Source organism: Pseudorca crassidens, chromosome 10, assembly GCF_039906515.1.
Source record: "Pseudorca crassidens isolate mPseCra1 chromosome 10, mPseCra1.hap1, whole genome shotgun sequence".
Classification (NCBI taxonomy): Eukaryota; Metazoa; Chordata; class Mammalia; order Artiodactyla; family Delphinidae; genus Pseudorca; species Pseudorca crassidens.
In genome coordinates this window covers 3,704,210-3,728,712 of record NC_090305.1, presented here as the reverse complement: position 1 = coordinate 3,728,712, position 24,503 = coordinate 3,704,210, and the positions used below count along the sequence as shown (strand labels likewise).

General features: G+C 43.3%; 1 protein-coding gene across 7 annotated transcripts in view; it reads right to left on the bottom strand.

Annotated features, from left to right (window-relative positions):
- FARS2 (phenylalanyl-tRNA synthetase 2, mitochondrial) overlaps positions 1–24,503 on the bottom strand; it is a 474,195-nt gene that overhangs the window by 253,751 nt on the left and 195,941 nt on the right. For all 7 annotated transcript variants that reach the window (XM_067751902.1, XM_067751901.1, XM_067751900.1 and 4 more), the window contains exon 6: positions 12,642–12,802. In XM_067751902.1, the coding sequence (XP_067608003.1) occupies positions 12,642–12,802 (161 nt within the window). The remainder of the gene's footprint in view (positions 1–12,641; positions 12,803–24,503) is intronic.

Sequence of the window (24,503 nt, the reverse complement as noted above, 5' to 3'; positions counted from 1 at the left end):
GTCAACTAGGGTCTCAGTGAACAGCAGGGAAACAATTCCCTTTGTGGATTTCATGCCGCCTGGGAGGGATCATTTCCCCTCGCTATGCTGACAACCTAGCTTGGATCAGAACCACATATGAAAAGAGTGACACAGAGAGAGAAAATGCCACAAAGAAAAAGACAGCGAGAGACAGAGACAGAGAGATGGAAGGATAGAGACAGACGCAAGATGGAAGCAAGAGGGAAAGGCAGAGGGAAAGGCTGACGTCAGCACAAACACGCATCAGCCAGGAGAGGCTCTGCAATGGCCACAACCTTGACAGCCGGCCAGCAGCTGTGTCACCGCAGGGGGGGACCACTCTCCTTCTATCCCTGCAGCCAGGAGCGAGGAGGAAGGGTGGCCACAATGGGCTACTTAATACATACGTCATTTCCAGAGGAAATGATTTTAAAAGACAAAGGTCTGGTTCTCCTTCCCTAAGGCTGTGCTACCATCTACTTTTTGCTCTTCTTGGTCTGAGAATCCAAATTCAGTTTTGAGGTATTTCAACTACCTGGCAGGACTTCTCTGAGGGATAAGGGCCCAGGAACAGTCATAATCTCTTCCATGAACAAGTTTTTTTCAACTGGCAAAATTAAGTCTAAACGAATGCCGGGAGTAGCAGTGCTGTCTGAGGTGGGCGGAGGAGATAAGGAAATCCCATTCACTTTCATGCATCACGGACTGTGGACTGATCTCGAGAGTGACCGAGGGGACTTATGTCACCAGTGCAGAGACTTAGTGACCTGGCGTTCAGGAGAGCGGTCCAAGGCAAAACAAGCTAGTGACTACCTGATAGGTCTAAGGCCCAAGGCTTCTGAATCCCAGATCAATTCTTTCCCAACACCCACTCAAAAATGATGCTGGGTACTGATATGACCAATCTGTCTAAATTATACGCACAGTTTGCAAAGCCTGCTGGAATCAACTGCTTCTTCCATCTACTATCCGAACCTTAGGAACCTTAACATATAAGACCTAAAGGGAGAGCACAGGCTACACTCAAAACATAGATGTATCTAGAAAAATAACAGATAACAAAGAATGGACCAAGAAAACCATATGCAAATAAGACCAGTGACCTTGTAGCCAGTAATGGCCTCAATGTGTTATATAAAGAGTTTTCAACCACGATGCTTGACAATTGTGATCTGTAATGCCAGTAATTTGTTGCTAGCACGACAATGGCCAAATCTGCAAATGATTTACTTTTTAGAATATATAAAAACAAGAACAACAAAAACCCAACGGCCTGATTAAAAAATGAGCAAAAGACTTGAATAGACATTTCTCCAAAGACGATACACAAATGGTCAATAAGCACATGAAAAATTGTTCAACATCACAAATCATTAGGGAAATGCAAATCAAAACCACAATGAGATAGATACAACTTCACACCCACTAGGATGACTACTATATTAAAAAAGAGAGAAAATAATAACTTTTGGCAAGGATGCACAGAAATTGGAACCCTTGTGCTCTGTTGGTGGGAATGTAAACATGGTGTAGCTATGGTGGGAAGCAGTATGACGGTTCATCAAGAGTTAAAAACAGAATTACTATATGATCCAGCAATGCCACTTCTGGGGAAGAGAATTCCCAAAAGAACTGGAAGCAGGGTCTTGAAGAGATATTTTTATCCCTATGTTCACAGCAGCATTATTTCACAATAGCCAAAAAAGGTGGGAGCAACTCAAGTGTCCATCAACAGATGAATGGACAAACAAAATGTGTCACAAAAAGATGCAAGTAGATGAGGTCCCCACAGTGGTCAATTCAGAGAGAAAGAAAATGAAGTGGTGGGTTCCAGGGCCTCTGGGGTAGGGGGCTGGGGAGCAATTATTTAGTGGGTGCAGAGTTTCAGTCTGGGATGATGAGAACATTCTGGAGATGGAGGGTGGTGATGGCTGCACAGTGAGCAGAGTGGTCATGATTTTTAAAAACGGGGACAAAAATGAAGATGTATTCAAGATGAGCTTGCAAAGCCAAAGACTATACGCAGAAACACAACTAAATCAACAGCCATAATACGAACTCGCTTTAGATAAAATTAACATCATAAAATAGTTAAAGATTTTGAAATAAGCACAGTGAAGATATTCAGAAAGTTAAATGTAGTAACAACCATTTTAAAAAGCAAGGAATTAGGAAACAAAACCAGACAGAAATGAAACAAGAAGGTGGAGAAGAAAAGGAACTAATTACAGATGTTAGAAGTGAAAAGTAATAGTTATTAAGTTCAAAAAAACTCGGAGAAAATTATGGAATTGGTAGAAACTACTGTGAAATTCACCAGCACAGGAGGACAAAGAAATCAAAACTGTCCAAGAATAGTTAAGATATATGGCTGATAACTAAGAAGCTTTTCAGGAGACGCAGAAAAGGGGGAGGGAGGGGATAGAGGGGAACCACTCCTCAATAACAACGCAGACTCTCCTGGAGTGGAAGGTACCTTTGGGCACCAAGGGGGATAAATAAAGATAAATCCATGCCAAGTCGCTTCCTCGTGGGACTTCCCTGGTGGTCCAGTGGTTAAGAATCCTCCTTTCAATGCAGGGGACGCGGGTTCGATCCCTGGTTGGGGAACTAGATCCCATATGCTGTGGGGCAACTAAGCCTGCGAGCTGCAACTACTGAGCACACAGGCCACAACTAGAGAGCCCACGTGCCGCAACTAGAGAGCCCACAAGCTCTGGAGCCCACGCATCACAACTACAGAGCCCATGCACTGCAACTACTGAGCCTGCGTGCCACAACTAGAGAGGAGCCTGCGCACTGCAATAAGGAGCCCAGACGCCACAGCGGAGGATCCTGAGTACTGCAGTGAAGATCCTACGTGCCGCAACTAAGACCCGACGCAGCCAAAAATCAATCAATCAATTTTTTTTTTTTTTTCCCCCGGTACGCGGGCCTCTCACTGTTGTGGCCTCTCCTGTTGCAGAGCACAGGCTCCGGATGCGCAGGCTCAGCGGCCATGGCCCACGGGCCCAGCCACTCTGTGGCATGTGGGATCTTCCCGGACCGGGGCACGAACCCGTGTCCCCTGCATCAGCAGGCGGACTCTCAACCACTGCGTCACCAGGGAAGCTCAATCAATATTTTTTTAAAAAAGGAAAACTTCCTATGAATGGGGGGATTATTAAAAGATGTACTTTAAAAAAAAGAAAAAAGACACATCTTTGTAAAATGGGAGAACATCAAATGTAAAGAGAAAGCCTTAAACACTAGCCAAGAGAAAAGGCATTATTATCCACAGAGAAGTAACACTTTGGTTCACGTGAGACTTCTCGAGAACGGAGGCCAGAAGGAATGTCTTCAAAGCCCTACGGGAGAACGACTGCCCTTCTGGAATTTTAGACTCCCTGACATTATCACCCAAGAATGAGGCAACGCGAAGACATTTTCACATACACAGAGACCACAAGAATTGACCACTCGTAATGGCTCACAGGAAAAATAGTCAAAGAATATATGTCATTAAAAAGAAAAATAAACTCTAAGAGGAGGCTCTGTATGGAAAAAAAAAAAAAAAGGTGAACACAAAATTTGCTCAACTATTGACTAATTTGTAAAGATTGTGTCTGAATGTCAGGATAATAAGAGAGTATTACAGACAATTTCATGCCAACACATTTGAAAGTTATATGAAATGGACAAGTTCCTAGAAAAAGATACAATTTAACAAAGTGACACAAAATAAAACAATCTGAAGAGCCTAATAGAGACTAAGAAATTTAATCTGTGGTTTCAAATTTCCCACAAAGACAACTCCAGGCCCAGACGTCACTGGTAAATATGATCAAACACGTAAGAAAGAAATAACATCAATCTTCAAAATCCAGAGAACAGAAAAATAGTTCCAAATTAGTTTTATGAGGATATTACAAATCTTAGCATCAAAACCTGATAAGGACATAAGAAAGAGAAAATTCCAGGCCTATCTCACCCCTGAACACAGATTTTTAAATCCTAAACAAATCTTTACAAATCAAATCCAGAAATGTATAAAAAAGATAATATATCCCAACCAAGTTTTGTTTATTTCAGGAACAGATGATTGTTTTAACATCCAAAAAGCAATCACTATATGTCACTACATCAACAGAACAAAGCCAAAAAATCATGAGATCACCTCAAAATATACGAAAGGGTTTGATAAATTTTAAGAGTCATTTATGATAAAAACTCTTAGCAAACTAGAAATAGAAGGAAACATCCCTAATGTGATAAAAGGCTTTACAAAAAACCTACAGCAACCACTTTAAATAAATACTTATTCCAAAACTCTCAAGCTCAGACATTTAATTAGGTTTAATTTTGTATTACCATAGTTCATTTAGTTCAATCTCCCCAATTCAATTTACTCCAATAAGAATCAAAGAATCATTCATGGTAAGATGACTTTTTCAAAGTCAGTAGCTGATAAACTGCCTTTTCCACTTAGATCTGCAAACCCCCTGGAATTCACTGTTGAATAATTAGGAGTCTGGGGTCAAGTTTCACTTTTTCCATATGGATACTCAATTATCTGTGCTTCCTTTGCACAGAAGTCTCCTCCTCCAGCCCGTTCCATAGTGCAGGCCTTGCCATGAGCCCAGAAATAATGCCGAGGTGTGTTTCTGGGCTCCCGCCTTCTCCCGGCCTCTGTGTCCATCTTGCATCAGCTCCACACTCTCACAACTACTGTAGCTTTTAAAAAAAGACTCGACGTCAAAGTGAGCAAATCCTTCAACTTGGTTGTTTGGCTATTTCTGGCTCTCTGCATTTCCACATAAATTTTGGAATATGCTCATCAAATTCCTCATTAAATCTCTCTGAATTTTTTCATTAATTAATTTTAAATTTAATTTTATATTGGAGTATAGCTGATTTACAATGTTGTGTTAGTTTCAGGTGAAAGTCACAGCAAAGTGAATTTCTTTTTTTTTAGCTACTGTGGCCGTTTAATGCATTACATTTTGAAGCAATCCTACAAATTGTTTTTGGATAGATGCAAATGCGGTAATAACATGAGGATGGTCAACATCAAACTGAAGGCAGTGGTCACCTCTGGGGAGGAAAGAGGAAGGGGGCGTCATCAGGGAGGCACAGGTGTGTCAACTGCATTTCGAATGCTTTTCTTCTTTATAAGAATCTGTGGTAAATCCCAGCAAATTTGCTGGGTGGAGGGTACACTGTTCTACATTATTAGCAAATCAAATCAGTAAATGTATGTTTGTATATTTAGAAGATTTCATCATTTTAAAAATGAATAAAGATAAATATACAATAGCTACTTGGTTCCCAACCAGCAATTAACTGGGAGTTCAAACTCTGCGGAATGGGCTCTACAAGGGTCATCTATTTATAATCCACTGTCCTTGGTCGTGAATTACAGTCTATAGTTGTTATTTATAAATCTCACAGGGAGGCCCTTGAGAAAATAAATTCTTCCCTCAAATGGAAAGAAAACAGTTGATTCATTACTCAGCCAACTGACAGAATAATTAAGCCATCCACCATATAAATCACTGCCTACGTGAACCAGTCTTCATCTTCAAGACCACAAGATTATACACATGAAACGCCAACCGAAATGCAGTTTGAAAAGCCGTGTGATAATGTAATCACAAAGTAACTCTCATTTTTCTGTCTAAACACAGGCTGACTTTAAGTTTCAGATGAACCCAAATGCTCCTCTCATCCTTTGAGTAAAGGAGCAGCGCACACTCCTAGTTGAAACAGTGAAGAGTTTTGCTTTTCCTTTCGTACAGGATGAGGCAAATTAGAGATACAGAACCACCATACTTGCCTTTCTTGACTAATAACTTAGTAAGGTAAATTGTTTTCCTCTTATTCGGTCCCCAGAATATCAATAAAAGTCTTAAATGTTTCGCTTGAATGGGCTCTGATCAACGCTTGCTATTCCTCCTTTGATAGCTCTGAGGGTCTCATTCCCAGCCTGAGTCACCCTGAGGTTAGCCTTCCAGGCTTCTTTCCTTTGGCCAATGTAGTTATAACTCAGGTGGATGTGCCCTGGTGACCCTGATTTCTATACTCAATTTCAAACAGAGAAAAAAGTATCCCATAGCCACACCCTGTCCACACATCCCATCCAGCTGTCCTATGAAAACAGGCACAGTCAGGTGCATGCAAAGGGAGTACTTCACATTTGACCAGGGAATCAAAGCATTAAACTGAAGGAAGCAAACTCTGAGGGGTGATTCCAAACAACAGGCAGCAGAGGGTAAAAGTTTAAGGCTGGAAGAGCTTTTCCAGCAGCCCCACCACCGCAGTTCACAGGTGACTGCCTCTTCATAACAACGGCTGCCGCAGTAAGAGATGGTGCTGCCTGTACGGTCTGCTTGTCCACATCTGGCACGGTTAAGCCTTACTCTAAGAGCTCAGGATAAGTACAGCAGGCTAAGTTCACAGACCATTCCAACTCCCTCAAAGAGGAGATGTGACAAAAGTCTGCGGAGGACTTCTGGAAAACTTCTTCACACTTAAAAAGGAAACAAGGGTGTTTCTTTTTCTGCCTCTGGGCCCCGTTGTATGAGGTGAAGGTTAATGCTCCTGCCCCCGTCGTTCAGACCTGAGGGGAAAACACTCAAGGACCCAGGGCTTCATCCAGGGCTTCCTACTCTTGTGCCTCTCATTTAAGCCATTTCAGTCGGGCCTTCCTTGGTTGAAGCCAAAAGCATCCCTACCGCTGTCCTGTAACTGGTACCTCCCAATACCCACACCCGGGAAAAACCCACTGACCTCCCGGCCACTGCTTGATTGACATGGTTCTTTCTCCCTGTGGCAATCCCTCCCTTCATACTTGTATTTGTCTCTGGTCTCTATTCTCAGGATCTCCTTTTAAAACTATGACTCCCCCCACCCAGCTTTATGGAGGTATAACTGCCAAGTCAAAACTATACATCTTAAGGTGACAGTTTGACACACATGTACATACATCATGAAGTTATTACTAAGACTGTAAGTTTTAACTTATGATCCATCAATGATTAGTATTTGGTTTAAATGATCCTGTACAGTATAAACTTATCCCTCTGGTTGCGAAGATAGAAAGGCCAGACTTTTTCCTAAAATATATTGCACATGATTTGTCAGATTGGATAGATGATTAGCAAGATGAAAGATTTAATGTGTTGTCAATAAATAGGAAGTTCTTTTACATTTCCATCAGGTTAATGGCCAAGAAGCTGTAACACGGATGTTGAGCGTGTGCACCATCTTCCAGTCTATGGTACAAGAAGACGCTGAGGCCCTCACTCTTAGTTTTCTAGAAAAGTATATTAAACAAGAAAGGAATTCATGGGAGTGATTCTCTAAATACGTAAATGTTATCACAAGACCCCCTGCTTTCACAAAAATAAAAAGCAGCCATAAATCCACAGGTCTCTGATGACAGAGGCCCCAGTACAAACACGGGGCCACATTCCATAGGACTCAGTAGACTGCGGGTCGGTGAAATGTCCTCGCATCATAAGGCCGGCAAAGCAAGCTGAAGATGGAAACCGCGGGCACCACGGACCAGGAATCATGAGGACAGTGGCCGCTGCGCTCACAGTGGCTGCGGTGGTGGTGACAACAGGAATAACGCTTAACGTGGATGAAATGCTCACGGGGTGACAGGGTCTGCTCTGAATGCTTTACATAGAAGCACCAGGGTGGTTCCCACGGCAAACGGGTCCGTTCTCCTGCTCACTGCTTCTCTCCGCACCTGACTATCAGCGATGACTACAGGGCATGTATGAAAGGTCCTACGGCTGGTCATCTCCCCTGCTTCTTCCTCTACCTCTTCCTATTACTTTCTTCTGGGATAAAGATCCTTCTTCCAGCAAAAGAAAAATATTTACGTGCTTTTTTTTGGTGAGATGGAAAAAATGCACTGGGAAATAGTGAAAAAAACTGAGATCCATTAATTTAACTACGACGCAATGAAGCTGATGGGATTCTCCCAGCTGGATTTGTTTGGGAACAGAATGAGGAAACACTGCATAATCCTGCACTAAGTCTCTACCAGACAACACTTATGACAATGACAGCGAAACCAGATCTAGGAGCTATGCCAAGCCCTGGAGATTAGCAAATAATCACAGGCTCACGTCCTAGTACAATTCTGGAGAGACATGGAAGGATTCAGAAATTAACTAGCAAAATAGGATTTAAAAAAAGAAGAAGAAAATTTTGACCTCCACGTGCACTGGTCAGTGTCAGCAAAATTCTACATTCACCTATGTGCAGCCCCATCATTGTACTTCATATTATTTGATAATTATCTCTTGGTAAATCTGTCTCCTCCTCTAGATTGGAAACAGCCTGAAGTCAGGAACTGTCCATTTCATCTTACTGACTCCAGGACAGGGCCCCGTTTAGGCAACAACAGTTTACCAGCTCAGTACTAGGAGCTCCCTGGAGTCAGCTTTAGATAAAATCCTAGCTCGGTCCCTTACTAGCAGCGTTATTATGGTTGAGTTCCCTGGTGGTTCCAAGCCTCAGTTTCATCATCTGTAAAATGGGTTAATAGAACCCCCATTGGACTCTGAAGAATGAAAGCTATAATAGAGGCAAACTAGTTCAGTAGCTTGTACACAGCACTCAACAAATGGCAAGTATGATAAGGCACTAAACATATTAATGCCCAGACTACGGTGCACTGACCGTGACTGCAGGAAGACACAAAATAAGGGAAAATGGCCAGCCGTGGCCGTAAGAAACTCCCAGCCCTCGTATAGCAGAGCACTCGCCGTTGATGCCTGGTACCCCAGGGACAGCAAGGACTAACTCTGACAGTTTCCCAGGAGTCTGTCCATGACTGACCTTGGAGCCCACGGGGCTGACTGCAGACCCTCTCACAGTCAGTGCCCGGATTACATCAGCCTAACTCTGTGCCTTCAGTCTCAGCTGCGCCATCTTCTTACAATCATGTTAAATGTTCTTCTTAAGCCAGGCCAACAACATGAACTGACAAAAGGAGTCCCTTATTCCCCTCATATGTAGAACCACGACTACTCCACACAAATAGTTAAAGATCGCTAACACTTTCATATTATCTGTATTACTTACACCTAACAACAAAATCTGCTCTATTCTATCTGAAGCAGGCAGTTTGCCATGATGGAAATGGAATAGATAAAGGTGCATGTGATGGGCTGAATAACGACCCCCAGAGATGTCCACATCCCAATCCCTGGAACCCGTGAATACGTTGCCTTACGCTCAAAAAGAACTTTACAGGTACGATTATGAGAAGATCTTGATACGTGGAGATTATCTTGTCACAAGGGCCCTTGTAAGAAGAGACAAAAATTCAGAGAGGAGGCAACGTGACCACACAGGGAAGGAAAGGAAAGAACGTAAAGCGATACAGAGCCAGGAGCCGGGAATGAGGTCGGGCCCAGAAGCTGACAAATGCAGGAGGGGGGGTCTCCCCTGGAGCCTCCAGACAGAGCCGGCCCTGCTGACACCTGAGGCTGAGCCCTGTCGGGTCAATTTTGAAGTTCTGACCTCCAGGACTGTAAAATAATAAAGACATATTGTTTGAAGCTGCTAGGTTTGTGGTAAGTTGTCACATTAGCAATAGGAAACTAACACAGAATATAATCAATAGATAATAATTATAAGTGAATAATTAGGAAATAGCTCTCTGTGATCTATAACTTACAAAGCATTTTACAGACATCTACTTTTTCAGCAATCAAATCCTAACCACCTACCAGAAGTTATTAAGTCCATTACACAAAGGGAACCCTATAAATTACATAATAGTGCAGATATGCACACGCCGACTTTCTACTTTGAAGGCAGGAAAGTTTTTTTAATGACATTTAATACAAGAGACCCATTGTCTACTCCTGGATCCTCTGTGTCTCCTAAGAGAAGACAGTTGGGAGCCCACTTAAAACTTGACTTTAACCACTAGCTTGTGGTCACAACTGTGTCATTCATCTGTGCTTGCCCCACCGCGGTGTTGAGCCCAGTGTTCCATTCGGTGCTGGTGGGTGTTCCATCAATGTTGGCCAATTTAATAAATGACTGAATAAATGGAAGACTGAATGAGAAAAACTTAGAGCCTCAGCCAGGTTCTGCTTTTGATCATTTAGATGGCGTTTTCTTCCAAATTAACCAAGAAGGACCTGGTGCTAGAATAAAAAGAAGCAGCTTAGCAAAAAGTAAAAAAAAAAATTTAAAGTTAAAAAAAAGTAAAAAGTTTAAAAATAGGTTTTTGTTTTTTTCTAAAAAAAGGCCAACAAAAATGAAACCAGACCATCAAATAAATGATAGAAGGTTCTACTTTTAGTTAGGCTATAAAAGTCACAAAAAACCATCGGTCCCACTGTAAGCATGAGAAAACAATAAATTTAGAAATCTTTTGTCATAAAAGATACCGAAAGAGATGTGGATGCAAGTCTGAACGAACAGAATTCCAGACAGAGACGAGCCCTAGATTCCAGAGCTTCCACCGCTGGGCACGAGTAGGCGGAAGGCAGCTGCGGTTGGTAAAGAAACTCTGCTGGCATGAGGAGGGATGAGCCACATGTTGCCCAGCCAGGCCTGGCTCTTGGCAGATTGGAAAATGCAGAGACAGTCAGCCCTCACTGCAGCCCAGTCTCCCTCCTGGTCTTTTTGCTCAGCAAGCATCGGCGCTGGAGGAAGCTGGCAGCTGGGTGGAAAGCAGAGAGAGATCACATAACCTCACACGCAGACCCCAACCTCTACCGCTCAGCCAGGTCTCACCGCTGAGGAGAGGAGACATGAAATTCAGTTCGACTACTCCTTATGACAAAGGGATCCGGCTCATCACCTTCGCCACCTGACCAGGGAAAGGGTAGGGCTTCCCGAGGAAAAGCGCTGTCCACCATTTAAAAAGCAGGACGAGTGAAGAAGCAGGAAAAATGTGACCCATAGCTAAGAAGAGAAGATTAAAAGGAGAACAACAGAGAACTAAAGGGTTGGAAGTAACAGACAAGGACTTAAAAATCACTACTACGAATATGCTACAGAATTTAAGGGGAAATGTACAAAATGGGTGAAAAGATGGAGAATTTCATCAGAGTCATAAAAACTCTAAAAAGGAAGCAAGCAGAAACTGTAGAACTGATGAATACAATATCTGGAACGATTAACTCATTGGAGGGGCTTAATGGTTAACTGGACACAACAGAGAAGATGCGTAAACCCAAAGCTAAGACAAGAAAAACTATCTAAAATGAAGCACAGAGTGAAAAAATTAAAAAAGTCAAACCCTGGGCATCAGAGTTCTATGGCATATGTGCAAATGGCCTGATATACATGCAGTTACCACCTGAAAAGCAGAGAAAGAAAGGAGGAGAATTGTTGGAAGAGATACCAAATGAGAATTTTCAAAGAGGGTTGAAAATCACTAATTTAAGACAGCGAAACCCCAAGCAAGATAACAGACAGAAAAGTCATACACAGGTCAACCTGCTAAAAACCAGAGTGAAAAGATAGAGGCAATGAAATGACATGTTTAAAGAGCTAAGAGAAAAAAAAAAAGAAAAAAAAACATGCACAAACATTGGCAACCTAGACATCTATATTCATGGAAAATAGTCCTAAAAAATAAAGGTGAAGCAAAGGCATTTCCAAACAAAAGCTGGGAAAATTCATGCTGCACTACGAGAAATGGTAAACGGAGTTCTTCAGACTTGAAGAAAATGAACACAGAGAAAAATCATGATAGGCAGAAAGCAATGGTGATCAGTGGGGCAAATATCAAGGAAAATATAAAATAATATAGTTTTCAATTTCTTTAAAGGACAATTGGCTATTTGAAGCAAATAGAGCAACTTATTATGGGATTATAATACACAAAGAAATAAAATATGACAATAATAATACCAAAAAAGGCAGAGTAAATAGAATTACACTATTGTAAGGTTGTTAAATGTTTCATGAAGTTGTAATAGTTACTCATGGTAAAGTGTGATGAATTAATTATACATATTGTAATCTAGAATAACCACTTAAAAATAATACAAAAAATGGTGACACTAAATAGCAATAGGGTAATAAAATATAATACAAAAGCCATCCGAAACATACCCACAAAACCTCAATTTCCAAATAAAGAAATAAAGAACAGAAAGAGAAAATGAGTAAGAACTAAGATAATAAAATTAAACCCAAGAACATCCCATGTAATTATGTTAAGTGTAAGATACATTCAACACTCCAATTAAATATGGGTTTACAAAAAGACCCAACTGTTTACAAGAGACACGTTTTTAATATAAAGACAGAAAGTGAAAATACAATGCCGAAAAAAATATACATTGCAAACACTAACCACAGGAAAGCCAATGTGTCTAGATTAGCATCAAAAAAAACTGAACTGTGAAAGTATCATCAGTGATAAAGATGGATATTTCATGATAAAATAGCCATTAATAAAGCCCAAAATTTGTTCTCTGCTTAGACTAACAGGCTTGATAAATCCTCTTTTTTCAGCATACAATTTCAGGAGGTGTATGATCTCCTGTGTGTTTATGAATCTCTATTGAAAACCTCTTTTCAAAGTCACACTATCTTTAAATACAATGATTTTATTTTCAGGCACGTAACCCCCTCAATTATCATCTACTTGATTCTTTCATGTCAGTTACCTGGAACTTCACCTTCTGGTTGATGTCCTGCACGCAGAACTGCTTCAGGAAGCGCTCATCCTCACTCCAGAAGAGGCGGATGTCGGGGATGTCGTAGAGGACCATGGCCAGCCGCTCCAGCCCAAGGCCAAAGGCCCAACCGATCTGATCTTCAGCACCAGCTACAAAGAAGAAAAAAGACAAGACAACAGGTTAAAAAAGCACAAGGGCAATACTCCAATATAAAATAAAAAGTTTAAAAAAAACAAAAAGAGCATGAGGGTCCACAGGTCCATCCCACTCCTGACACCCACCCAGATAAGGCCGTGGTGAGTGCCGACCGGAAGGGTGCTGGGGGGGGAGGGGCCGCGGAGACACCCAAGGGGACCCCCATCTCACAGTTTTCGTGCTCCCCACATCCCTCGCTCCCCTCCCCGAGGCACTCCGGAGTCGAACTTCTCTAATACTGTCTTTCATTTCTGCTTAAATCCCAGGCTGGCTAAGCCCTGGTTCCTGCCTCTGAGATACTTTCCTGTAATCTGCGCTCCCCCTTTTTCCAACATTCAGCCTCTGTGTTCAGGTTACAGAGAGGAGAGAAAACACAGGCTCTGTCCCCAGGTGGCTTACGAGATGGGCAGGTTTGTTCAAAACATGCCACAGTGGACCACTGATATTCAGGAAGTGTGTGTCCAGCCTCTAAGAACCCTCAGTTTACTAGAACACACTCTGACTCTTAGTAAAAGCTGCCCCAGTAACACACAAGGAGCAAGCCTGCCAAGGTGACATGCACACGCGGCACCAGCCCCTCCGAGGGTGAGCGTGTAGTTCAGACCTATGGCAACACATGAAGTCTCGGGTTCGTTCACGTGAAGCAGAGTGAGACGGAAGACACAAACTGCTGTGCGAAGGGGGCAAGGGAGCAACGCCCAGCACAGGGAAGAGCTCACGAGACAGCGTCATTTCGACTGGACTCTGAGGGGTGAGCAGGACGCTGGGGGCGCTGAGGTGGCTCAGGATGCCCACCCCCACGCACACGCCCTGTGAGGGGACCCCTTAGGGACCGCTCCCCAATCCCTAGGGTTTCACTGCTGGGATTAGGTTACTTTACGCAAGTCCATCTTAGCAAACTCCAGAGAGTCTCCTGCTGGCTTAGGAGAGCTGAGCTGACGTGAAGAGAGGAGGCCCAGGTGTGGCCAGACCTGGAGGGAGGCCTCCGGGAGCCAAGGGAGGCCCTGGCGGCAGCAAGAAGATAGGAAGCTCACTCCCGCGATCGTGAGGAAATGGATTCTCCTGACAGCCCGAATGAGGGAAGACAGGACCCTGAGCTCCAGAGGAGAACGTGGCCTGGTGACACCCTGATTTCAACCTGTCGAGACGCTGGGCGGGGGACCAGGCCCTGTGCACCGGACTCCTGACGCACGGCGGTCGTGACACAACAAGTGCGTGCTGCTTCAGCCACTAAGTATGAGGTTATCTGTTACCCAACACGAAAAACTAACGCTGCTCCAAATGCAGAGAAAGATGCAGGCAAGTTCCAGACTGAAGGAACGTCTTCACCGGCCGGGCAAGCTTCAGGCAGGAGAGACACGGCAGAGAGGACCTGCCTCTGGCCAGGGGCTGGCGCCACTGCCACTTACAAATGAAACCCCAAGGATAAACTACAACAACGGCAGCCACGAAGAAGTGTGAGCCTCGCTGGATGATCTGTTTAAAAGATGAATGGATAAAAATATTCAAAGTGAGATCTCAAAAGGAAAAGGTACAGAGAGAGAGAATGCGGCAGTAGCGGGAGGGAAGACACGCAGGGAGAAAAGCACGTGGCCGGGCAAGTGCAGAGCCACCTGTGTCCTGAGTAAGATGCCCTCTCATGCGAGGCAGCGGGGAAAGGGGGCTTAACACAGACAGCGGGGTCACGAAGGAGGGAGCACAGCCCCTGACCCCTGGCCGGCTGCCTAGAAGAGCAGCTAAGGGTGAGGAACCCTCTTTCGAGTAAGTCATACTGATGCCTGAAAACCATAGAGAAGGCTGCAATGAAAAATGTAAAAATGAATAGGAGTGTGACACACTGCTTTTGTGTCCCAAAAGAATAATTTTCTCTTTAAGCGGCACTGCCCAGGCCTGGTGGTGTGGTTCCGCACGCCGAGCACTGCGTGGTCCCAGTGCCCTCGGTGACTGCTGGTCACACTATTTATCCTGGTAACAATTTGGAAAATGCAGCAGCACATACAAAGGTCCGTAACAACGCTCAAACTCTTTATCCTTCTGATTCCATTAGGAATTTATCCTAAGGAAATAATTCAACAGAAGCAAAAAGATAAATGAAGGAAGATATTCAAAGCTGTATAACTTATTACAGCAAGAACATGAAAACAACCTAAATGCCCCAAATTAGGGAAGGCCTTAAAGTTATAGTACAGTTTAGTGTAGTCATTAAAAATCACAATTATACAAATAAATGTTGATCAAGTGACAGACTATAAGAAGTTATGAAAAATGTCTATGATAAAATGAGCATGTACTATGCCACTACTATTTAATACAGGTGTACATGAGGGTTGTAACGTAAAAAAATAAAAACAAAATCTGATAAGTAAAAGACGGTAACAGCGCATTTTTATCTTGTGTTTATCTTAAGTAAGCTTTTCATTTGCTTGAGGATCGTTTTTTCTCCTTTTCTGTGAATGTCGTCATATCATATTTTTCACCCATTTGAAAAATGAGATTGCTGCTCTTTTTCTTGCCTACTTCTCGGGCTTCTGTGTTATTCTTGTTTTGCTTTAGGAAAGTTTGAGAAGATGGGGAAGAAAGGGAGGGTAACGGATGGAAGGAGCAAAAGCTAGGACACTAAAAATTGCTGGATGTGAAATAAACTCAAATACCCTGAATCTACTGCTCTTTCAATTACAGATACTGGGCTCTAGATGGTAGGTTTTATCTAAAAATTTCATAATAAAATCTAAAAGCGTTAATAATTAAGGAAAAAGTCTAACTCACAAAGCAACATTAATATTCCACCTCTCTTTATTATTTTTTTATTTGAAAAGACGTTTCAGAAACATGTTTTAAAGTTGTTTGAAAACTAGTACCATTATGGGATGTCATGGTTATAAAAGGAAAGCAGCAGCTGTCTGTCTGTTTCAGGGGGTGGGGGTGGGGGGGAGAACTGCGCAAGTGGAGGAAGACGGGGGGACTTTATACCACGTGCCTTTTCTATCAAGTGTGAGGAGAAATATTCCAGATAAAAATGTTCATGGCTAGATAAAACACAGTAGTTTCTCTTGTTTATTTTTGAGAAGTTATAAGAACAAAGCACTCCTCCCCTGACACACTGGTGCCAGACCTTCAAGAAAATCACGTGACTAGCGAACATGGATTACAAGCTGAACTGGCCTCTGTATTTCTATGAGAGCCAATACATTTCCAAGCCTGGAAAATCAGTGTCATTATCCGTGGGGTTTCAGAAAACAACCACAAGCTCCTGCATATCCTCCCCTTGAATCCCAGTGGGCTGTGACTGCTTCAACCCACAGGGTGTGAGGGAAGTGATGCTACGTGACTTCCAAGGTTACGTTAGAGAAAGCCACCCAGCTAGTGCCTGGTGGCTTGGAATGCCCGCTCTCCAGACACTCCCTCCCAGGAATCTCCCTGCAGAACACCCTCTCTTAGAACCCAGCCGCCGAGCTCTAAGCAGCAGTCACACGCAGAGGCCACGCGAGGTACTCCAACGGACAGTCCCAGGTGAACCCCGTCATCCTAGCCTCGTGGCAGGCAGGTGAGTGAGGCAGATTCAGGAGGATTCCATGTGCAGCATGAACAGAGAAAAACAAAAAACTATAACAGAACATTAACAAATGGAACCAGCGATACACAAAAGGACATTGTATCACGACTGGATTTATCCCAGGAATGCAACGTTAGCTCAGCATATGAGAACCAATCAGTGTAATTCATTTAATAAGCTGCTTAAAAAAGAAAACATGATCATCTCAATAGATGCAGAAAAAGCAACTGGCAAAATTCAACATCCATTCATTATAAAAACTCTCAGCCAATGAGGAACACAGGGGACTTCTTCAATCTAATAAAAGACACAATAAAAAAACCAACAGCTAATAGTATACTCAATGGTGAAAGGCTGGTTGCTTTGCCCTCAGGGTCGGGTTGAAAAGAAGGATGTCTACTCTTGCTATTTCTATTTCTGTCTGAGTTCCCAGCTAGTGGGAAAAAAAGGTAAAGAAGAAATAAAAACAGCTTAATAGATTGGAAAGGAAAGAGTAACACTGTCTTTATTTGTAGATGGCATGACTGTTTACATAAAAATTCCTCGGGAACGCATCTGACAGGAAACAAATACATGAATTTAGGAAGATCACAAATATACAATAATCCACATGGTGTGTGTGACTCGGGGCCTCAGTCCCACGTGGCTGTCAGTAAGGACAGGCCTGAGAGGACGCCAGGCGCAGGCCAGCAAGGGGCCATCCCATCAGCACCTGAAATCCCAACCAGCTCGTGTGTCGAAGCTCAAGGACTAGACCTCCACGAGGAGCAGGGAACAGCTGGCCTCCAGCTTCCTGCCGCTGCCCACAACCTTTGATTCTCACAATCATTCTTACTGAAAAGCCTGCTCGTGACAATCTATTACCAGGAAGGGCTGTAAGAAAGGGCGTCTATTCGCTGAGCTGTACCAGGTTTTGTTTTTGAAACACTTTGTTTTGGTCCCATCTAGATCTGCTTCTTCTGAATTGCACCCCCTGCACTGAGCTACCGGCCTATTATATTCGTAAGGTGCCAGGAACTTCTTGTCAAGAATGCCGGTCACTAGGTCGCTCAGTCTTCCTGCGAGTCTTCAAGAAATAAGCTGGTCTCAGATCTAAGAAAATGGGAACAGGAAAAGCTTCCTTCTCGTGAACAACTGGATTGTTTTCAGCTTAAGGATATCGCGACTTACGTAACTGATCCTAATCTACTCCTTACTTTGGCCCCGTGGACGCTTAGAGCCATCCTTCCAAGGTCACCTCTACAGCGGTACGTTTCGCTGCGTGACTCTTGTCCCAGTTGTATTTTCTTATCCTTACATCCTCTTTGTCCTGATTATCTGAACTACTTACTTTATCCTCTTGCACATACTTTTATACGGCACTCCCACTTCTCTACAGAAGAAAGAGAGCCATAAATAACTAGACACTTAAAGGTATTGTCATCCCAGACAGGTCTAATTTTCAGGTCTTTGGCAATCCTCAGCTGTAATTTGTTGCCGGGTGCTCCTGGGCTGACAGGGTTTTAAGGCAGTAGTTTTTTCTACATTCCAGTACTGGAGGGTTCCAGTAAACTAGACTCTGGAGCATAAAACTGACTGTAAAGAAGCACCTCAGTCAAACAGAATATTCCGGATGGGAGGCACTCAGGTTTTCCCTCCTCCTTCTCCTCTTCTTGTTTTTAAACTTTCCCATCTCTGGACTCTTATCTCACATTATTTTGGTTTTATAGGTAGGCTGACCTTCTTAGAAAGATTTTCAGCCACTAATCCCCTTACTCTGCTCTGTTTTCTTCAGAGAATATCACCTCTTAGACCCCACAACTTTTCATATTTATTTTGTTTACTGTTTACTGTCAGACTCTGCCGGTAGCATCTGATCCACGGGCTCAGGACCTGGGCTGGTTTCCATCTCTGACACATCTGGAGGGCTCAGGCCCTCCTGAGGTTTCCATCTCTGACACATCTGGAGGGCTCAGGCATTGTGAGGAAATGAGTGAATGGCAGGAAGGCAAGGTTTTGAGATTTTTCCACTTTTTTGTTTATTGGCTGCATTTACATGGGTTGTATTAGGAAGAATCTCACACTTAAAATGAAGTTTTCAACACAGGCAGTGACTATCTTTAATCTTTTATCTGTCAGAGAGTGTATCCATCATGAGGTGACATGAGAGATACCATTTCGGAAAAGACATCTCAGAAAGGAGAAAATTGGAACAGAAAAGAAAGGAATGACAGGAAAACTGAATGTTCTGTCCCCTCACCCTGCCTCCGTCACTGTCACCGAGCTTCTTTCATGCGGGGCGGCAGCTCCCGGGGCCTAGGATCTGAGCTGCTTCTGCTCCAAGCTTCCTTCCTTCCAGCTTATTTTCTTCCCCAGTGACCGAACCCTGCACCCTGAGGTTCCCTCTCATAGACGGTTTTGTTGCAAAGCCAAAGGTCAAATTAAAATTTTAAACTATTACATATTGGAACAAATTTTTTATTATATTAAGTACTTCCCTGTTAATAGGGGCTGATTTCTAGGAATTCTTTGGCTCAATGAACTGACACTTTCCCAAAATAACTGTGAAAAGAAACACTGAAACAACCTAGTAATTAACATTCATATTTTATAGAACTTAACCAATTACAAAGCACTTCACCTATATTACCTTGATTTTGATCCTCACCATGATCCTGTGGGGGATGTCAGACTGGTATTATTAGCGATGTTTCAAAAGTAAATACCATTTAAGCAAGATCACACAGACACTGGGACTCAAACCTATGTTGTTGTTGTCTTTTTCACTTCAAGTATATATCCAGTGAATATTCCCCCAGATTCATGTTCAAACATTAGCTTAGAGAGGAGGCTCTGTTCAAAGTATTTCAAAACACCAGAAAGTTCCACTTATGTCTGTGTACTTTCTGCTTTGTTATTGCCAGTTTCCTGATGGACTTTGTCGTTATTCCATGAAAGCTAGTAAAATGATTTGCATACACAGCTGTTTAAATATATCAGTAGGCTTCTCTGAAGGTGGGGTTTCATGTCTCCAAGCGTGCCTTTCACCCTGCACCTGACCAATACACACACAGAGCTGCAGAGGGAGCTTGGGGCCAGCGTTTAGCATCAGTGTCGGACAAACGCCTCTGCTGCCCTTGACCGTTAGTTACAACGACAGCCACTCAGGGACAAAAGGCCCAAGTATCCCAGCATGACACTGCACAGCCACAGGCAGGCCTAGAGAGGCCAGCGTAGCTACATGAATTCTGATTTCTTCTCTTCCCACCGTGGACTTAGTACTTGATCCCCTGCTTTCCAGCTACAATCCTTGAACTGTTTCCTCAGAGACTTGTCACGGGATGACTGACTTTCTGAGCTGTGCCCTGAGAGCAACCTCCCACCTGAAACTTCTCTAGTTTATACATCCTTGGTGCCACACGCTTCTGCCAATAAGTCCTTCACGCGATCCAAGGCGGACCTCTTTGAAAAGAACCTTTCCATGGAACGGAACAGACTGTGATCGGATTCTACAAGCCTTGAAAACCGTGGTCCTTCCTACGTTCTGAGCTGGGCTGCGTCCTAATCAACATTCTCTAATAAAACCTTTAACGCCCATCTTAAAACACGCCCTTTGGAACATTCCTCTTTCCTTTCTGGGTCCTAGACTTTGGTTTTCTTAATAAAGGAGACAGCAATTTCTGGTGCATATACTAATCAACAGTACGTGAAACAATCCCCAGTGGTCTTATCCAGTCAGAATTCTCCTTATAATGTCTCCAGTTTCCCTTAGGGATCTATGTCCTAAAAATCTGTATCCTTCCAACAAGGGGGAAAAATAAAAGCAAACATATGGAGGCAGAAACATGAAATGGAGTTGAGGTGACCAAGTTGACAATAGTACAGGGTAATTCAGAACCTTTTGAAAATGTAAAGGCAATGGTCATGACTTGCTTAGCACTTATTAAGAGTTAAAAACTAAACATATTGACTTGGGACTTCCCTGGCGGTCCAGTGGCTAAGACTCCGCGCTCCCAATGGAGGGGGCCCGGGTTCGATCCCTGGTCCTGGGCTGACAGGGAACTAGATCCCACATGCTGCAACTAAGAGTTTGCGTGCTGCAACTAACTAAATAAATAAATATTAAAAAATAAATAAATATATTGACTTGAGTATAATCAACCGAGAACTCATCTCCCACTTCGTATACCTCCTTTTGACTGGCCGCCAAAATATAGTAGTTTTATCCTTTACCCCTTTCCCTCACATTTCAATCTGAGGTCCTAGAACTCAGGAGAATTAAGTACTATTGTGCAGCACATTGCAAATAAAGGTCTGCAGCGAGCAAAAGCTGGCCTTCCTAACGGTTTACTAGCTTTGGACATTGTCCATTTTTGAGAGAGCAGTTGCTTTTGTTTGACTGTTTGTTGTATTTTGTTTTTAACTGCCTGAGTTGCATACAGCACTGCAGGTAACAATATATTCCCAAAATTTGTATGTGAGACTTTTTTTTTAACCAAATCACATTGTAAGTGCACTAACATGTTCATTAATTATAAACACTTTCAACTAAATGGCGATTCTTCGTACACCAATTTTCATAAGGTGACCACGACCGTAACAGGTATTTGAGGAATACTTGGCAAACCCTATACGGAATTATTAGTGTCGGGATACGCTTTTACCTACTTCAAATGTATCGTTAAGGTTTCTTATTAACAAGAGTTATCAAAACTGGGCCACAGCAAAAAGTGAACTAGGATTGAGAGGTCTTTCAGGAAGAAAGGAGCAGAAATGGAAAGTGTAACCCCCGGAGCCCAAATGACAAGAACGATGTGGCCTTGGGGACAGGCCTTTGAATGGCGGCCAACACAGTCCTGCCACTGACCATGAAACACAGAGGTACAGGGCCAGCTCCAACTGGAGAGAGTAACGCGGCCCAGCCCCTGGCCGCCAGGGGAAGCACTGTGGAAGAATGCTCTCTTCCTTCTTAGTGTGGAGGACATGAAAACCGCTTAGGTGACTTATAAACACATTAACCCATCCCTAAAACTCCTGAAGTATTAAGTTGGATGTACTTATCTATTCCTTTCTGTTACAGAACCAAGGAATAATGCGTCTCGCCTCGTAGTCTGAAAAAGTGTGCCTTCGTATCTGTTAGAAAAATGACTCCAAAATAAAAGTTAATAGTGCTCTATTTCTTGTCACACTGTTATAATATTTTAACCATGCAAGGAATTTAATTTAGAGTAAGTAATGCCACTGTCACTTAAATATATGAATGATAAAAGAAACGTGAGCTGTTCTAATTCCATAATTCCCGAGTAATGACAATTAATGAAACCCTCTTTCCTAGTGGGAGTTGTTTTCGGCAGCAGATAAAGGAGCTGCCGAGCCTTTTAGGATGTGCTCTCCCAAACGAGGTGCTTCTCTCTTCATCATTATCCAAAATATAATTAAAAGATGACATTTAAAACAAACTAATAGTCAAGCAGTATCCCACCCTCAGAGGAAAAGCAGCTGAGAAGCAACACTTTGCCTCCACTGAGAGCTGGTAGAAACTGCTGGATAAAGCCCGCTGCCCAACATCTGCCTTCTGTGCTGCACCTGTCCGCCTGGAGCATCAATCCCACCTGTCAATACGTGAAAAGTTGCATGAGATTATCACTGGCTGCTATTGCGTAGACAGATATTAATTGGGTTGTTTTACCGCTGTGGACATGTTCTCTGACCTTTCCAAACAGAAAACAAGTCAATAGGAGTATCTTACACAGACTTCTATTTTCGTCCTCAGCTTGCTCCAATAGTCTAAAATTCAGAGTTACATGTTTATGGTCTTTACTGTTTTAGACCATCTATCTAGCGACTATCTACATGCAGAGGAAAATCAGCCTTTAATGTTAGCCTGAACCCAGTTCAGTAGCCATTAGGACCTCTCAGCTGTGCCGTGTGGTTTGCGGGATCTTAGTTCCCTGACCAGGGATCGAACCCGGGCCCTCAGTGAGAGCGCCAAGTCCTAACCACTGGACCGCCAGGGAAGTCCTGAAGCCAAGTTATTTACCAAAACGCAAAAGAAGATTTCTGAGCAAAAGCCAAACAGCTTGATCCAGTCTATTCCCAAATATCTTAAGGACAAGTTAACCAAAACTTTCTTGGCAAAGCTGTTTGAGTCACGCTTCCCTTCTTATTTTCAAACCGTAATCCCATCCTCTGTCCCCTCATTGGCACCCCACAGTGTTCTCTCTTGTACGAAGCCAAAGTAATCAGGGCTTGATTGGAGGCCCGGGGCCAATGTCCACCTTGGAACTGTCCAGGGCCTGACCCGCTCAGCTGTGGGCACTACTTACAACAAACTTGAACAAATACGGCTCAGGACCGAACACAACCCTAAAGGGATACTGCTTGTTTGCACTCTAAGGGACTGTGCACACGGCGCTAACATTACACGACGTCACCTATCGGCTCCCCACTGTATGAAAGCCAGGGATGTAATAATCATTCGAATGTAACAATAATAAGCCCCAATAGTATTAAGAACACACTGAATGGCTTTTTTTTCTATCAACATATGATAATATACATCATTCCAGAAGCTTTTAGTCTACGGATATGGTTCCATCCACCCACCCCAAAAAAAAGGAGATACAGCAAAACAACCACTGAAAGGCCAATCTGCCTATGACCCAAGAGGTCGAAAGCAAGGGTACCAGATGTCCTCCCATGGGTGAACGGCTACACAAATAGTGGGACATCCATGCCACGGAACACTGACCCACACAACACAAAGAAATGGACTTTGTAGGGACAGAGGAAGCAACTTTCATGAATCTACAGAGAGTTATGCCCAGTGGAAAATACCAATCCCCAAAAAGGGTATAGACTATATGATTCCATTGCTATAACATTTTAAATAACAGAATTTTATAAATGGAGAACAGACTGGTGACTGCTAAGGGTCAGGGACAGCAGATCCGGGTGAAGGCGAATATGATTATAAAAGGGTAATGTGAAGGATCCTTGTGGCAATGGAGTTATTTTGTATCTTGCCTTTGGTGGTGAATAGGTGAATCTACACATGATAAAACTGTATAGAACTAAATACACAAACAAATGAATCCAAGTCAAACTGGGAAATGTGCATAAGATCAATGGATTGTGTCACCGCCAATAACCTGGTGTAGCTGGACTATAGTTTGGCAAAATGTTACCACTGGGGGAAACAGGATAAAGGGTACACAGAATCTCTCTGTTCTTATAGCTGCAAATGAACCTACTATTATCCCCCAAAATTTCAATTTAAAAAAAAGAAAAAAGAAAAAGCAAGTGCAGCTCTGTACATTTGTGGAGGGCGAAATCCTGCCTCCCCATCGTGGCAGTCTGGTAAATCCTTCCTAACTGGGCTGTCTACAGTTCTGACAGGTCAAGTGAGGCCCCTCGACACTCACCAGGCAGGGGGATGCCAGTGCCCTACGCCCTCACTTCTCTCCCCTCTCTCTCTTTACCCCTTTCCCATTAACCTACCCAGGTCACATCTAACTATTACTTCTATACCAAGATGCACCATGAATAAAGGGGAACTTTTAAACTTGATAAATAGTATTGATTGGATCCCTGAATGAAGAAATCTTCATGCCTTTTCTCCCAATATAAATCTGAGCTCCCCTGGGGAATCTGCTCTTGCCCTGTCCCCTTCCTTTTTCTGGACATTTCTGGGCTCTCAGAACCTGATGGAGAGGAGGGGACGGGCAGGAAACAGACTCATTTTCTGGGTCAGGGCAGCCTGTGTACAAATAGGCAAGACAGTTCTTTAGCAGGAGGGTTCTGCTTGCTGGGAAGAATGTGGAAGCTGGGTAGAGAAGAATCTCTCAGTGAGTAGAGGCCAGGTGTTCCGTTTCTAGGAAACTCCCCAGGAGTGAGTGCCCAAGAGAGGAAGGAAGCCGGCCCTTCCGTGTTCCACAAGGGTCTGGTGATGGGCCCCTCCCTACCCAACGCAGCCCCTGGCCTTCGGTAGAGCTTGGAGATCTCAGAGAGCTGCTGCAGACGGACAGGGGCTGCGTCTTCCTCAGAGCAGAATGGGACCCTGTGGAAGTTTTTCCCTAATCACCACCGTTAATCTAAAGAACAGACAGGTTGGGAGCACTGAC